Source organism: Hemicordylus capensis, chromosome 6 (genome assembly GCF_027244095.1).
Source record: "Hemicordylus capensis ecotype Gifberg chromosome 6, rHemCap1.1.pri, whole genome shotgun sequence".
NCBI lineage: Eukaryota > Metazoa > Chordata > Lepidosauria > Squamata > Cordylidae > Hemicordylus > Hemicordylus capensis.
This window is the reverse complement of record NC_069662.1, coordinates 51,879,762-51,897,473: the sequence shown is the minus strand read 5'-3', so window position 1 is coordinate 51,897,473 and position 17,712 is coordinate 51,879,762. Positions and strand designations below refer to the sequence as shown.

Genomic DNA, 17,712 nt, shown 5'->3' with positions numbered 1-17,712 from the left:
TGGGCCCCTTTGCAGCAATTACTGCCTCAATGCGGCGTGGCATGGATGCTATCAGCCTGTGGCACTGATGAGGTATTATGGAAGACCAGGATGCTTCATTAGCGGCCTTCAGCAATTCTGCATTGTTTGGTCTCATGTCTCTCATCCTTCTCTTGGCAATGCCCCATAGATTCTCTATGGGGTCAGGTCAGGCGAGTTTGCTGGCCAATCAAGCACAGTACACTGTATACTTTTCAGAGGTCCGATATTGTTCTATTCTTCAATCCTTGTCTTCTTGGTTCCATGTAATATTCTAATTTTCTGAGATTGTGGATTTGGGGTTTTCATGAGCTGTACGCCATGATCATCACAATTATAACAAATTAAGGCTTGACTTATCTCGCTTTGCATGTAATGCGTCTGTCTCATATATCAGTTTCACCTTTTAATTTGCATTACTGAAATTAATGGACTTTTGCACGATATTCTAATTTTCCGAGTTTCACCTGTACTCCCCCACACCCCACCAGGGGTGCATCTCAGCCAATGGCAAAACAGAACACAAAACCATGCACTCTCAAATACCACATGGGGCAATAATTGTTGTTTAAAGCCCACAATAGCGTGCAAATATGTCATGCAAATATTTCTCCATTACGCATCAACTTATCACAGATGCATAATTTGGTTCATGGGAGGAGTTTTTGAAAGAAATGTCTTAAACTATGGCTGGTTCCATGCCCCATCCACCCCAGACTAGGAATATAGAGATCAGTTCCTTCTGCTTTCTGGTCCTTTGCAAGAAGTTAGCCCTCACCCTTCCCATAATAATTCTGTTGCACCATTCTTCCTCCACAACATCACACAGTGTTGCGCAACAGAGACTGTGTACTGTCTGTTGATCTTTCTTCCCCCTAGTTTATTCCCTGAACCATTCATTAGGTAAGATAGTTTTAAAAAAACAACCAAAAGTTAACCTACAATTTGCACCATACGACACATACTTTTTAATGCAAGGCTAATGGCAATTCCAAGATGTAAACCCTACAGAGGAGGATTTAAAATGCCACCCCTCAAGGAATTTTGGAAATGGCAGTTCTGTGAGGAAGCCAAAGGCACAATATATCTCCCCTTCTTGTTGTCGTCCTTAAAAAAACTCACTTTATTTTAGAAAGCAATAAAACTGCATTTTAGGGATGTGCACAAATCGATTCGGTGCAGCCCACTGAATCGTTTCGGCAGGGCGAGGAGCAGCACCCTTAAACATGAGTAAAGCAGGTCTTTAACTGCTCCTCCAGTGCCCTGCCACTTTCCCAGGTGCTGCACTGCGCCGCTCAGAAGTCTGCGCATAGCCACGGAGCTTCACTCAGCAGCCTGCACGTGGTGGTGGGATGCACATGGCCTCCACACGCAGGCTGCTGGGCGAAACCCCACGGCCACGCGCAGACTTCTGAGTGGTTCAGCGCCACACCCGCAAAAGCGGCGGAGGAGCAGGTAAGGACCTGCTTTACTCATGCTTAAAGGTACTGCTCCCCGCCCAGCCGAAACATTCATGCACATCTCTCTTTCATCTCCAAAAGAAAATGGTGATGATTATTCCAAAATGCACACGTTTACACACATGCACATGGTTGTTTACACAAAAAAAACTTCAATTTTTTGCTCATGACAATAAAGAAAAGTATCAGAAGAAGCAACAATTAGACCAAATAGAAGCAAACTTCACAGTAGGCTCCATAACATCAGATTCATTTTCAATTAAAAAAACAAAAGAATGCAATTTGGGTGAAAAGGCTTCAGGTTTAGCCAGTTCCTTGGAGAACATAAGGCCTAGGGGACTTGACAGAGATCCAGGGGCGTAACTATAATAGGGCAAGGGGAGACAGTTGTCTGTGGGCCCAGTGGCAAGTCACATGACAATAATTTTAAAAATAATTTACGATGATGTTCTATTTGTGGCACATAGGAGATATATATATATATATTTGTTACCACTATTCAGCCTTTCTAGAAATTTAAGATTTCTTTACTTCATGAGCTGAGCTTCAGTGGGGGGGGGGCACTTTAAAATCGTGTCTCTGGGCCCACTCCAAAATTGCTACGCCCCTGCAGAGATCTCACTACCCCATCAAACTTCAATTCCCAAGATTCTCCAGTGGAGGGGAGAGCCAGGCCAGGTTAAGCAGTACGGTAAAGGTAAAGTGTGCCATCAAGTCAATTTAAACTCCTGGCACCCACAGAGCCCTGTGGTTTTCTTTTGGTAGAATACAGGAGGGGTTTACCATTGCCTCCTCCTGCACAGTATGAGATGATGCCTTTCAACACCTTCCCATATCGCTGCTGCCCGATATAGGTGTTTCCCATAGTCTGGGAAACATCCCAGCAGGGATTCAAACCAGCAACCTTCTGCTTATTAGTCAAGCATTTCCCTGCTGCGCCACTTAAGGTGACTAGTTAAAGCAGTACAAACCCAATATGTTTGCAGTGCTGACAGAACCTTATACTCACTTGTACAGTAGTCATTATGTGGTGACTGAACCAACTCAATTTCACATGGGCGTTTTTCACACAGGCGTTTTTCACACAGGGCTTTTAGCTTGCTTCTCCTCCGGAATAGAGGGTGTGCATTCACATATCGGCCAGATTTACCACAAAGTCCCTGTGAGCTATCGGGGAGCAACTTCACACACGATTCAGGCTTTTCATTGTGCCTTAGAGTATAGTCCAATTTATATCCAGGTTGCATTGGTTTGGGGAGGCAATTTTGAACTCACAAATATAGCCTCGCAGTAAACTTGTGATAAAGCCTACCGTGTGAAAAATCCCTTGGGGAGTTTTTAATCTGAAATAGCACCAGTGTTAATTTTTTTAAAAACTTACTACGTCCAAGGAGACCCTTTAAAATTAGTGCAAAACAACACTGTGTGGCACCTGAAAGTAACACATTGATTGTATTTTTTGTAAGTGGCCATTATAACAGCTTTGCATGGCTAGTCTTTGGAATTTTGAACTAATGTTCTATCTGATATGGCAAATTCTGGGGGCTGATTCACAGAATTCATTACAGTTGCCAGCGAAGCAGAAAGCTACCAACTTGGTCCAGCTGTTTTTTCTTCTTTTCAGATTTGCAGCCAGTTGCCAGAGGAGGGGTTTTGTTTTTCTAGTGGTAAATGCTTGTGGTTGGTGTCCCCCAATTATTTATATATTTGCAGGAGGTTGCGAATGCTCGTGCATAAAATCTGAAATGAATTTGTGGCAGGAGGCAAAGCGGGGTCAGCAGCGGGTTGGGGGGGGGGCAATATACCGCTGATAGGGCTGTTTAAAGTGGCCACCACAGCCAAGCCTAGCAGTCTGCTTGCTTGTCTTGATGATGTGATCGTAGCCCCGTCTCAAGTGGCAGTGCTTTAAGGTGGCTTTGCTGTAATGGCTCTGGCTTGGCCCTAGCCCAGCCTGCTTGACCTGCCACGCGACTGCTGTTAGCAACGGCCCTAGGCAACCCAGCCTCATCCAGAAGGCTTGCCCTAATGAGGCCTGAATCTGCTGCTGGCCAGGCTCACAGCAGCAGAAGGCAGCACTCCACAGCCCAGAGGAAAAGAAGGCTGAAGATGCTGCCAGGGGCAACTACCAGGTGGGACAGATGCAGGTGAGAATGCATGCGGAGGGGTGGGGATGTGTGGGTACATGAATGAGAGGGTACAAGCAGGGGCGTAACTATAATAGGGCAAGGGGAGACAGTTGTCTGGGGGCCCACTGCCTTGGGGGGCCCTCCCAGAGGCAAGTCACATGACTGACTCCCCCAGCCGCGCACCCGCCCAGGCTTCCTTCAGTTGTATTCATCCTCCGAAATGGATGTGAGCGTTAAGACTTGGAGCTACCAGAACAGCATGTCTTTCTCTAGTAACATTAAATAACTTGCATCATCCACAATTTACAAAACCTTTAAAAAAATAATTTAGGATGATGTTCTATTGTGGCACATAGGTTTTATATAAATTTTAAATTTTACTCTGCTTTTTGTTACCACTATTGAGCCTGATTTAAGATTTCTTTACTTCATGAGCTGAGCTTCAGTGGGTGGGGGGGGGGAGCATTTTAAAATCTTGTCTCTGGGCCCACTCCAACCTTGCTACACCCCTGAGTGCAAGAGATAGCAGGATGGGTGTGCTTCCATGTGTGCGGATGTGTACATACTGGAAGCAGAATATACATTTGATACATTGATCAGTCAGGGTACGAGAGACAATTGTGCATGCTGTGTGGGAGGGCTGCCTCCTATTACATAAGAAAAGCCCTGCTGGATCAGACCAGAATTTCCTCTGGTCCAGTATCCCATTTCCCACAGTGACTGACCAGGTGCCTCTAGAAAGCCTAGAAGCAGAACATGAAGGCAAATAGTCCATTCTCACTGTTGATATTTAGAGTACTGTCTCTGAACCTGGATACAGCACATAGCCATCATGACTAATAAATAATAATAATAGTAGTAGTAGTAGTAGTAGTAGTAGTAGTAGTAGTAGTAGTAATTCGATTTCTATACTGCCCTTCCAAAAATGGCTCAGGGCAGTTTACAGAGAAATAACAAACAAATAAGATGGATAACAAACAAATGCCCCTGCTAACTGGGCAGAGAGGCACCTTTTACTGTGATGATTCTCTTTATTTAGCAGGGGGAGAGTAACTGGCCCTATCCACCCCCAGCACAGTACTTCCAGTGACTGTTGCTGGTGTCTATCTTATGTTTCGTTTTAGAATGTGAGCCCCTTGGGGACAGGGAGCCATATTATTTATTTGTTATTTCTCTGTGTAAACCGCCCTGAGCCATTTTTGGAAGGGCGGTATAGAAATTGAAATAATAATAATAATAATAATAATAATAATAATAATAATAATAATATAAGTAGCCAGCAACAGACCTCTTCTCAATTTATTTGTCTAACCCCCTTTTAAGGCCATGTGCTAGTAGCCATCATTACATTTTGTGACAGTGAGAACTTTTGGGAGATTTGCTCTGCATGGGGATTTTGAGCTCTCTGCTATGGATTCACTGCTTGTCTTTTGAACTAGAGATGGTCATCCTCAGTGTTAAAATGGATAAATGTTTTCTAAGCCACCACCTGTATGCATAATCCCTTAACGCTGCTGCGGCATATAAACACATTACACACGGGACAAGATGTAGTCTCTGACTGGACTCACTCACTGGAGTTATGCACTTTTAGTTCTTAAGAACATACTTAAGAACAGCCCTGCTGGATCAGGCCCAAGGCCTATCTAATCCAGCATCCTGTTTCCCCAAAGTGGCTCACCAGGTGCCTCTGGGAAGCCCACAGGCAAGAGCCAAGGGCATGCCCTCCCTCCTGCTGCTGCTCCCCTGCAACTGGTATTACTTGTCTTTGAGACACAACTGGAATTAGGACTGTGTATAGATCATCTGTATAATCTCATGTAAGCTCCTCTGGGGTTTCATGATAGGAGAAAGATGGCATCCAAATTGTATCATCATAATCTAGTAGCCCCTTGTGCAAAAATGGGGATATACATTTTAAATAAACAAAATCTGCTGCTTTCCCCACCCCCGCCCCCCCAGCCTCACCTGACACTTTGGTTTTGTCACCAAGAAGGGCTGCTGCCTTCCCGGTCCAAAGTGTCAAAACCAACATGCACTTCCACCATCTCTGTTCATCTGAATGGGGCTTGCACAGGAGAGCTTCTGGTTGTACTGCGCCCCATGGGTCAAATCCCTTTCCCTCTCTGCTTCCGTTCACAGCACCCAAAATCTGTTCCCTGAGGCAGCCACATCTCCTTGCCTCATATGAAGGCTGCCTCGATAGAGTCTCTCACTTTCTCGCTGATCCACACTTGATCTCCCCACCCCCGCTTCAAGATAAGCCCAATTTTCTAGCAAGAGTCTCATATCTATTCCTTTCATTTGGCTCCGCAGATGCATGTATATCTGAACAAGCCAAACACCTGCAAGAAGAAAAGGTCATACACTCGCACATACATTCCCTGCCACTCCTACACAATTCAAGCTGCAAAAGTGGAGGCTGACTTTCCCCCCTCGCCTGTCACTCGACTGCATTTGCTGTGAGTCACGACAGACCCTAGTGGGCCTGGATTCACAAGGCCCCTGCAGCCAGGCTGTTTTCACTCCAGGACCGAAGAGGGAGTTTGGGAGGTGGCTTCCTCCTTCTTCCCCACTGCCCACTTGCTCAGCACACACCTTCAGATTGCCAAAGGTTTCTATTTCAGACGCCTCACCCCCCTGCGGCAGAACTGTCTTAGTGGATCTGTGAAGGGCTGAATTCCTCACAGACATCTGCAACAGCCCACAGTGAGTCACTTCTCTCCCCTTCTTCTGTCTTCTCAGCGTCATTCACAAGCCTGTTCCTTTATTAGCTGAGAAATATATAGTTTCACAGCATGAATGGGTGCCATCTTTTCACATGTGTCTTTCTGACAGCAGCTTGTGCTGAGAAGTGACCCTGTCTTTGAACAGCTCATTCCTGGGTCCTGTGATGGGAAGATGGGGAGAGAGTAGCTCTCTTCCCTGGTTCTCTCCGGCTGGAGACAAAGGATTGCTTGTTTTTGCAGGAGAGCTGAAGGCAGTTTGAAAGAGGAAATGGCTGCTCGTGTTGGTGTGGACACTCATCCCACTTTCCTCTCTAGTCAAACAGGATTGGCAGGTTTTACTTTTGACCAGAGGTAATAGAGGGATAATAGCCACCTAATGGCACAGTGGGGAAATGACCTGACTAGCAAGCCAGAGGTTGCCGGCTCGAATCCCCGCTGGTATGTTTCCCAGACTATATAGGGCAGCAGTGATATAAGAAGATACTGAAAGGCATCATCTCATACTGTGAGGGAAATGGCAATGGTTAACCCCTCCTGTATTCTACCAAAGACAATCCTGTGGTCACTAGGAGCCAACACTGACTCAATGGCACACTTTACTTTAATGGTGGGATTAAAAAAAACACATGCCTGTGCAGTATCATGGAGAAGTGATAGCTCTCTAAAACCCCTTTCAACAACTTCCTTCAAAACGACTGCCTGTGTGCATACAGACATTTTGAAAAGTATGAGTTGGCTTGGTTCCCCCGCTTCCATGTTCCTGGATTTCCCCTGCTTTCACATTGGAAATGACAGACGTAGTTGTCTCCAAAAAGAATACTAATTTAGTACTCAGTTTTGTCTCTCCTCCATGTTGACAGGTAGTCTGTCAGACTTTTAAAAAATTGTCTATAGTGCCGCTTGTATGTTTAATTATGAAAATGGGCATCTTTTTTAAAAAAATCTCAATCAGCTTTTTAAAGTAGGAAAACTGACCTAGGAAGAGGTAAATTGTGACTTCATGCAGGTGAGCCAATCAGGGCTGTGCACAGCCACCTTCTGCTACAAAACTGGTGAATAGGTTTTCCTGGAGCCCAATCCTGAAGGGAACTTCACACAGCTGAATAAAAGCACAGTGAGCACACTTCCACAGCAACCCCACCACTCAAAACATGTATTTTTGTATGCATCTTTAGTCGCCAGTCTTGCTTGCTGTTCATCAAAAGCACTAATACAATAAACTGGAAAGAAACAGGGTAGGGAAAAGCCCCGAAAGTTGAAAAACATTGCACCATAGAATACCCTTACCTGGTCACAGATCAACTCCCATTTCTTTTCATTGTCATACTGGCTCAGTAGCTTCATTTTATCTGGTGGCAAGTTCATAGAATTCTAGGAGGGGAAAAAATGAAAAAAACTTCTATATATAACTAATATGCAATCATCATATAACATAAACCTTTGCAACCACTTTGAATATTTCATTTAATTGTTTTTTAACAAAAGAAAAGAAAAAGAAAAGGGAAGAGGGAATAATGGGGCTGATTTAGATTATTTTTGTAAGAGAAGGGAGTTCCACACTAGACCTTTTCTCTAGCATAGACACTATTTATTCACTCACTCATTTCTAAGAATCCAGATTTTCCCAAACATCATTTTCTGCACCAGTTCCCGCCCTCGCAGATGTCTAAAAAAAAATTACTTATTTGTAACAATTTTTGGAGCTTCCATCACAATTACAGTACAAACATTTCAGGTGTGAACAGCCATGGCACTGTGGTCTCACCTGGTCTGGAGGTGTGATTTGTAAAGTGGTTGGTGATGGAGCGCAACCCTGCCTGTCTCCATTATCTGCCCATTCCTCCATCATTACTTATTTTAATCACATGAAATGAAGTACAGTACATATCCGTCCCTTCCAATGCCACCCACTTTGTTTCTGACATATAAGGTTTAAAATATAAATATGCAGAATTTAGGATATCCACTAGTCTACTTGTCTGTGGTAAGTGAAAATGATGCCTGAGGAGGGGGGAAAATAATAATCCTGAAGGGAAATGTACCAACATAGCTTGACGAGTAAAACAATTTTGTCTGGCAGATGAACAGAGCCAACATATATTGACCCCCTGTAAATATGTACCATGTGCACTAGTGCTTCCATGCATACATATGCCCTTTTAGAAAAACAAGAACGCTCCCTTAACTCCAGAGCAGTAACAATGGCAACAAGGGCTTTGACTGGCACAGGAATAGCTGTCTGTCTCCCCTGAAGGCAGCTTAGGGAGAGGACACAGCTCAGGGTAGAACACATGTTTTGCATGCAGAAATTCCCTAAAGAAGCCCTAGCTTCTTTAGGTATGGCTAGCCCTACCATGTGCCTTCCTAAGTAGGCACAGTGGGGGAGTAACTTGCCTAGGGAGCAACAGGTTGCCGGTTCGAATCCCTGCTGGCAGGGGCAAACCAAAGTAATTTGGGTGCCTGGAATGCCCAGCCACGAGGCCCCCCCTGCCTCACACGAGGCCCCCCCAAATCTCCTTTGGGAGGGCCCACCCTGCCAAAGCTCTGCTTAAAAAAAAAAAAAAAGCTTACCGCGGCCTAGGGGTGGCTGCGGGGGTGGGGGGAGCGAAGCAGTCTTTCTCCCTCTCCTCCTCCCCCGGCGGCGGTGATGGCAACCAGGAGAGACACTGGACCCATTTGTTTGGGTCCAGCGCCTGCACAGTCTCTTAAAGACACTGGCCCAAATGGATGGGTCCAGTGTCTCTCCTGGTTGCCGCTACCGGGGGAAGGAGGAAGGAGAAGGACTGCTACGCTCCCACCCGCAGCCCCGCCCCCCTCGGCCATGGTAAGCGTTGTTTTTTTTTTAAGCATGGAGCTCTGGAGGGCGCAGTGCAGCTGCCAGAGGCCCCTGGCCCTGGCCATTTGGAGCACCCCCCATACCTTGGAGGACCGGACCCAGTCCCCAAGGTCCAGGGGTTAGTGCTCCTCTGCCCGCTGGTATGTTTTCCAGACTATGGGAAACACCGATTACGGGCAGCAGCGATATAGGAAGGAGCTGAAAGGCATCATCTCATTCTGCGTGGGAAATGGCAATGGTAAAGCCCTCCTGTATTCTACCAAAGACAACCACTGGGCTCTGTGGTTGCCAAGAGTTGACACTGACTTGACAGCACATCTTTAAGCCCTACCATAAAGCAAGGTGAAGTGGATCACTTCAGGTAGCAGATTGTGGGCTAGCTGTTTGGGGCATACAGTAGCCTAACCTCATGTAGGGCCTGCAGATAAAGAAAAGCAAAATGGTACCATGGTACATTTTCTTTTGCCCTTCTAACAGAAAATATTTGAAAAGGAAGGAATTGGGGCGTGTCTTTAATCAGAAAAAAAGAAAAAAGGGAGGGAAGGGTGGGGGCTCAATTTGGTGTCCTGTTTCAGTCAGCAGAATCCCACTGGCCAGGATGGTCTCCAGATGGGGTTGGGAAAGACCCCCTCTGAAATACCAGAAAGTTGCTGCCAGTCAGTGTAGACAACACTGACCTAGATGGACCAATGATTTCACTTAGCAGTCATCTTCCTGTGTTCCAGACTATCCATTTCCTGGGGACTAGATATTACATAACTAGCACCAAAGAGGGCTAGCCAACACTATCATGCTGTAGCAAAAATGAATTAATAAGTCTTTTTTGTTGTTGCTGTTCTTGTCCAGTGGCACCTGAAGATTCAGAGATGGCTGTTATCCAAAAGGTAACCGCCCCTTTCTACAAAACGAAGTCATAGTCCTGACTATCTTGGTTCATTAACTGACATATCATTGATTTTCAGGCACCTGTCTGAAAGTATGTGGACAGGGCTGGCTGATTCAGTGGCGGATAGTCTTCTCTCTAAAAGTACCCACTAAAGCACAAGTTTCACCAATCCCTTTGGAAAAGCAGAGCCCCCTTGGGAAACAGCACTGAAAGTCTGAATGCAGCAAGGTGGTTTTGATGAGCAAGCCTTCATCTCCTCCCACTGTCTCTGTCCGTTTCAGCCAGCAACCACATATCAAAACCCTGCTGTTATTTCCACAATCATTTAAACGAACTGCAGATCACCTGAAATCTGTCAAAGGTTGTCAAGTGTCTCTCCTCACTTCTGCCTATAATTTACTTCCAACAACACATTACAATCCACAATATGGTCATCAGTCACACCCTGACTGCTATAATTAACAGGCTGTTACAGTTATCAACCCAGAGTTTCCCCCTGTACATTTAAATCCACTACTGTATCAGGGCACAAGGCACCCGTGGTTTCCCCTGCCTGTTCCCCAGACCCTGGTTCTGTTGGCCAGCCAGAACCACACCTCAGTCTCCTGTATGGCACACTTGGAAACTCATCTAAGCAGGCTGGGAATGCCACTTCTTAAATGCAAGTGAAAGAGGAGGGTGGATGACAGGACTTGGGGTGGTGAGAGGGGAAGACTGGTAGGAAGAAGCCATTATTTCCTTGCCTCCCAGATTTAAAAGGTATAGTGGAGAATTGGCACACTATAGAACAACTCCTTTGTTGATGGAGTTACACTGGCTGCCAATAGGTTTCCGGGCAAAACACAAAGTGCTAGTTATAACTTTTAAAGCCCTAAACGGCTTAGGCCCTGGGTATTTAAGAGAGTGTCTTCTTCGCTATGAGCCCCACCGGCTGTTGAGGTCACTTGAGGAGGTCCGTCTCCAGTTGCCACCAACTCGTTTGGCGGCTACACAGAGACGGGCCTTCTCGGCTGCTGCCCCGAGATTGTGGAATGCGCTCCCTGCTGCGATACGATCCTCCCCATCTCTGGCAATTTTCAGAAAACACCTGAAAACACATCTCTTCAACCAGACTTTCTCAGCTTTTTAATACTTGTTTTTAAATTGTTCTGATTATTTAATTGTTGTTTTATGATGTTTTTAATGGTTAATCATTGTTTTATGCTTTATAATTTTGTTTTAATTATTAACTGATTTTAATGGTGTTTTAATGTGAGCCTTTTGGAAGGGCGGTATAAAAGTTTTAATAATAATAATAATAATAAATATAGTGCAGATTGCACCCTTTGTCCACAACTCCATTGTACACAACTCCATGCCACTCAAGAGGCCTGGAATGGGCGGTGCAAAAGCCAGGACTCCCTAATAACGCAAGCTGCCCACAGGTCCCCATGTTCCCCTTTTGCTTCAACATATCGAAACATATTGAAAAACAAAAGGGAACTCCTCTGTTGCTTGTGACCAGGCAGCCTGCTCCGTTGGATGAAGTCAACATGTATTTGGAGGAGTTGAGCTCAATAGCAGGAAGTTGCATGCAGGCATGTGCTGACTGTTGCTCAACTCAGCCCCTACCCCCAACATGGTTTGTGGTTACAGCCCATTCCGGGACAGTGGCAGCAAAACAGCATCGAGGCTGTACACAGGTCTGTTTGTCACAGCGACTGACTTCATGATGTGTAGATTTTCCTCTTACTTAACAACAGAAACACCATGCTGGGGAAACATTCTCTGGTCACAAGAAGACAGTGATGGCATTCACATGTACAGATTAGCCCTTCACCTGCACCCCAGGACAGACTTGCCAAGTCTACTACTTTGAGTGAGAAACAGCTGTCGACCATCAGCCGGGCTCGTGGGAGGGCCTTCTCTGTTGCAGACCCCTCCTTATGGAACACCTTGCCTCCTGAGTTTCGTAATGCCCCTCCCTTCTGTCCTTTAAGAAGCTCCTGAAAACCTATCTATTTTGCCAGGCTTTTAGTTTTGTGTGTGGGGAGGTGTTCTCCCTCCCCATCTTCGTCGTTGTTGTTTTAATTTATGTAAACCCCCTCAAGTCTAAGGAAGTCAGGCGGTCAATACATTTGCTAAATAAATACATAAATGAAATCCCACTTTGATCTCCCAATGCTAACCTTTACCCATACCAATGTTACATTCAGTGGCCAACATCTTGACTAATGCGACACGCATGCAGTGAAGGAAGTGCATGTGCAACTGCTATGTTTCAGGCAAAAGTAGTACAGGTAGGGCAAGTTTTGCCAATCTTCCCTTCCTTCCGAGGTGCTCTGTGACACCCAGTCAGTGTGGTGTAGTGGTTAGAGTGCTGGACTAGGATCGGGGAGACCCGAGTTCAAATCCCCATTCAGCCATGATACTAGCTGGGTGACTCTGCGCCAGTCACTTCTCTCTCAGCCTAACCAACTTCACAGGGTTGTTGTGAGGAGAAACCTAAGTATGTGGGCTCCTTGGAGGAAGAGCGGGATATAAAATGTAATAAATAAATTAAAAAAAATATGTTCCTGAGGGTCAGGGATGACAGTCACGGTGATCACTTGAACAGTCTTGTCTTCAAATAAAGTAAGCTCACCAAGAGCAAAGCATGCCAGATTCCAGGAAACAGACTGTGCAAGATGGAACTTATGTGTTCTTCTTGAGTTCTTCAGCTCAGATGCCAGCAGATCAAAATGAGATTTTCTTGAAAGATATCAGATCCTTTCTCAGTTAACTTGGGCCACTGGATAGCTTATGTCTAAAGACTTGCAAGTGGATGCTATTCCTTTGCCACTTTTTTCATCAAGCTAAGCCAGCTTGGCCCAGGCTTGCACTTTTAAAACAGGGTAAATTTGTGGAGTATTGTGGTGCCAGCATGCCACATGCCCAAGTGAAGAAGCCAGCAAGATGCCCAAGTGAAGTCTGATGAGATTTTAAAACATGGTATCAAGCCCTCTCTGGATTAGACAAAAGACTCATCTAGTCTAGCATCCTGTTCCCCTCAGTGGCCAGCCAGATGCCTTTGGGAAGATCACAAGAAGGACATGAAGATAACTAGCCCTCTCCCCCTTTGCTTCTGAATGTACTGCCTCTAAACCTGAAAGTTCCATATAGTAATCATGACTAATTCACCACCTCCACAGCAGACCTGATCATTGTGCATGTGCCCTTTGCAGAGCTGCCACACACTGAGCTGATGTTTCCATAGAGCAAGCTTGCTCAACTTCGGCCTTCCTGCAGATGTTGGCCTACTACTCCCATAACCCCCGGCTATTGGCCACTCTGCCTGGGGATCATGGGAGCTGTGGTCCAAAAACAGCTGAGGGGCCAAAGTTGAGCAGGCCTGCCATAGAGTTATCCATCATGACCTAAAGATATTTCCTAGTTAGTCACTGCCAATTCCAGGGCTGTCCTTAGAAAGCCCTGGTGGGGTGCAGGGCCCAGGGCAAACCAGACAGCGCAGGGCCCCCCTTCCAGTTAATTATAATGGGGGTTAAAAGATTGGGGCCCCAGGGTGGTCGCCATGCTTGCCATGCTCCAAGGACAGCCCTGGCCAATTCAGAACCCATCAGTGTAAATGCAAAATTAGAGGTTTTTCTTTTGTCCCAATGTGTATCACTTCACATTTACTTACATTGCACCTCATTTGCCATTTTGTAGCCCCTTCATCCAGTTTGGAGAGATCCTTTCAGAGCTCTCTGCAGTCCACTTGGGTTTTCGCCATCCTGAATAATCTGCAAACTTGGTAACTATGCTGCTCATCCCTAACTTCAGATCATTGATTCAGTAGTTAAATTGCACTGGCCCCAATATAGATCCTTGAATGGTCTCAGGAGTGTAGCAAGGTTGGAGCCCTGGGACAAAAAGTGAAGATGGGCCCCTACTCCCCGCCCACCTCCCCCACCTTCTTCAGAGAGGCGGTGGCAGGGGAGAGCATAGAGCAGTCTCTCACTCAGATGGTGGGCCCCCTTCTACTCAGGGGCTCAAGGATATATGTCCCCTGCCTTGTTCAATTACAGCGACATCCTTGGTGTTCATTTATTCTCATTCTCCACTTCCTGTTTAACCCGTTACCAATCCATATGAGGACTATTTTTTTTACCCCACCCCCATTTATTCTTTGGAGAGGAATTTCGTCAAAAGTTTTTTGGAATTCAAAATATATAAAATATTTACCAGATTTCCCCTCTCTCCTCACTCTTGTGGGCATTCATAAAGAACCCCCAAAGGTTGGTAATGCACGGTTGCCCTTTGTAGAGGCCACACCCTGATTTCTCCTCTGCAAGATTTGCTTTCCTATATGCTTAATAATTCCAATGCTTTCTATTAATTTATCCAGGGCAGACATTAGGCTAATTGACCTGTAATTTCCTGAATATATTTTTGAAAACTTCTTAGGTCATTTTTAAAATGTTTGGGTTATCCAAACATTTAAAAGTTGACAAACAAGATCCACTGTTAAAATACAGATTCAGTCTCCTATCAAATCCTAGTAACCTTAATGAGGAAGTGGGTATTGTAGCTATTAATTATTATTAATGTTGGCACATGCAAGACCTTCACCAAAAAGCAAATGAGGAACAGGGAGAACCTAACATTTGATGGCAAATCCTTACATAGGCTTCAGTTCATCTCTGTCCCTACAATGGAGTATAAAACAGCAGCCTTTCTAACCTTTGGCATCTAGGATACTGAGACCTTGAGAGCCTGGAAGAATTTCTGTCTGGATGCCTGTTACTACAGCAACCATAAGAGCAGCCATATTGAAAGACTGCTGGTACTCCTGGTTACCATGCAACCACAAGAGCTGCCTATATTGCACCAGATTCATGAGCTATCTATCCAGCTTCTAATAAAGGGGATCCTCCTTAGAGGAAGGTTCCAGAGATCCCCCAGCAAGAGAATGTGGGGTTCAATCTCAGACTAACTTTAAAGAGAATGGTATTGTCAGGTTAATACCATCAGAAGAACTCCTGTACCTTTACAGATGGAACTGTAAGATATAGTCAGATAGAGGTGACAAGAGATGATGTTATGAACTCTCTGGGGGGGGGGAGAATTAAAATTAACAAATCACCAGGGCCAGATGGCATCCACCTGAGATGGATGCCATCTCAGAACTTAAATAATTCAAATGTGAAGCCAATGTAACACCAATTTTCAAAAAGGGATCCAAGGGGGATCTGGGAAATTACAGGCCAGTTAGCTCAATGTCTGTTCCAGGCAAATTAATGGAAAGCATTCTCAAGGATAAAATAATATAGAAGAACAGGCTCTGCTGAAGGAGAACCATCATCACTTCTGCAAAGGTAGATCTTGCCTCACCATTTTGGAGTTTTTTAAGAGTGTAAACAGACATGTGGATAAAGGTGATCCAGTTGACATAGTATACTTGGACTATCAAAAAGTTTTCAAAATAGCTCCTCATCAAAGACTCTTGAGAAAACCTAACAGTCATGAGATAAGGAGACAGGTTCATGTGTGAAGGACCGGAAACAGAGGGTTTGTATAAATGGACAGTTCTCTAAATTGAGGTAAGTAAGAAGTGAGGTCCCCCACAAATACAGTATGTACTGGGACCAGTGCTTTTTAATTTATCTATACATGATCTAGAAATCAGGGTAAGCAACGAGGTGGCCAACTTTGCAGATGACACCAAACTATTTAGGGTAGTGAAATCCAAAACAGATTGTGAGGAGCTCCAAAAGGACCTCTCCAAACCGGGGGAGTTGGCAACAAAATGGCAAATGTGGATCAATGTAAGCAAGTGTAGTGATGCATATTGGGGTAAAAAACCCCAACTTCACATATAGACAGATGTGGTCTGAGCTGTCAGTGACTGACCAGGAGAGAGATTTGGGATCATGGTGGACAGCTCATTGAAAGTGTCAACTCAATGTGCGGCAGCTGTGAAAAAGGCCAATTCCATGCTTGGAATCATTAGGAAGGGGATTGAAAATAAAACGGCTAATATTATAATGCCCTTATACAAATCTTTGGTTCTGCCACATTTGGAGTAGTGTGTACAGTTCTGAGCCCCATACCTCAGAAAGGACATTTTAGAACAGGAGAAGGTGCAGAAGGGGACAACCAAGATGATCAGGGGCCTAGAGTACCTTCCTTACAAGGCAAGGCTACAACACCTGGAGCTTTTTCATTTAGAAAAAAGACGACTAAGGGGAGACTTGTTAGAGGACTATAAAATCATATATGGTGTGGAGAAAGTTGACAGACAGACATTTTTCCTCTCTCATAACATTAGAACTGGGGGTCATCCCATGAAACTGACTGCCAAGAAATTTAGGATGAAAAAAGGAAGTACTTTTTCACACAGTGCATAATTAACCTATGGAATAATCTGCCACAAGATGTGGTGACAGCCAACAGCCTGGATGGCTTAAGAAGGGTTTAGATAAATTCATGGAGGACAGGTCTATCAATGGCTATTAGTCTGAGGGCTATAGGCCACCTCCAGCCCAAGAAGGTCCCTATAAATACTAGTTGCAGCGGTGTAACAGCAGGAGAGAGGGCATGCCCTCAACTCCTGCCTGTAGGCTTCCAGAGGCATCTGGTGGGCCACTGTGTGAAACAGGATGCTGGACTAGATAGGCCTTGGGCCTGATCCACCAGAGCTGTTCTTATGTCCTTAACTATATGTTGTCTCAGCAAACCCGTGTTCCCAAAAACACATTTGCTAAGATAATGGAAATGTGACAACAATGATAAATAAAAAGCATTTATATGGAAGACTGGCAGGCTAAGAAGGCTGCTTAGTTCTCCCTGCACCTCCTAATTCTCCCTGACAAATATCCTCCTGTCAGCCATTTTATCTCAGGTGGACTCTCTCTAATTGGGAGCCTGGCTGGGGGAAAAGGTTATTTCAGATGGTCAGTACCCTGAAGGCAGAGAATGCCTTTTTAAAATGTTCCCCTATGTAGAAACTCTCTACAAGTAGAAAACTAGCAAATAAGAGAAAGCAGATCTGACCCTGACTAGACCCTTTAGCAATAGCAATAGCACTTACATTTACTGTATATACCGCTCTATAGCTGGAAGCTCTCTAAGCGGTTTTACAATGATTTAGCATATTGCCCCCCAACATTCTGGGTACTCATTTTTCCGACCTCGGAAGGATGGAAGGCTGAGTCAACCTTGAGCCCCTGGTCAGGATCGAACTTGTAACCTTCTGGTTACAAGGCGGCAGTTTTTACCACTGCGCCACCAGAGGCTCATAGGTTTTAAGTCGTAGGGGGAAGTATTTTTATAGAGAGAGAAGATTTTAAAAGTGTGATCTTCTCCATATGCATTCCAAACTAGTACAGTTATTTCCATCACCTCACAACTCTACCAATAAATTCCTATCACATTCTGTTGCATACGTAGTCCTGCACAACTCTATAGAGTCAAACTAGGCAGGGCATGAATTTGTTGCATTTCCATCTTTCACATGAACAGATAGACAGACAGACAGTAGTAGTTTTCCTTCTGGGACCAACGGCAGCTCCTGCAGGAGAATTTTAATGCCCTCCCCTATGCCATAATCCCAATCTAGATTTATAGCATAAAACATAAATTTGATCATGCCTTCCCCATCATGTCTAGTTTGACACCTAGGGTGGAACTAGTTTTC

The 17,712-nt window shown here is 44.9% G+C and overlaps 1 protein-coding gene across 11 annotated transcripts in view; it reads right to left on the bottom strand.

Annotated features, from left to right (window-relative positions):
• Nucleotides 1–17,712, bottom strand: part of FMNL1 (formin like 1) — a 107,218-nt gene that overhangs the window by 55,037 nt on the left and 34,469 nt on the right. For all 11 annotated transcript variants that reach the window (XM_053263157.1, XM_053263159.1, XM_053263158.1 and 8 more), the window contains one exon: nt 7,621–7,704. In XM_053263157.1, coding sequence (XP_053119132.1) covers nt 7,621–7,704 — 84 coding nt within the window. The remainder of the gene's footprint in view (nt 1–7,620; nt 7,705–17,712) is intronic.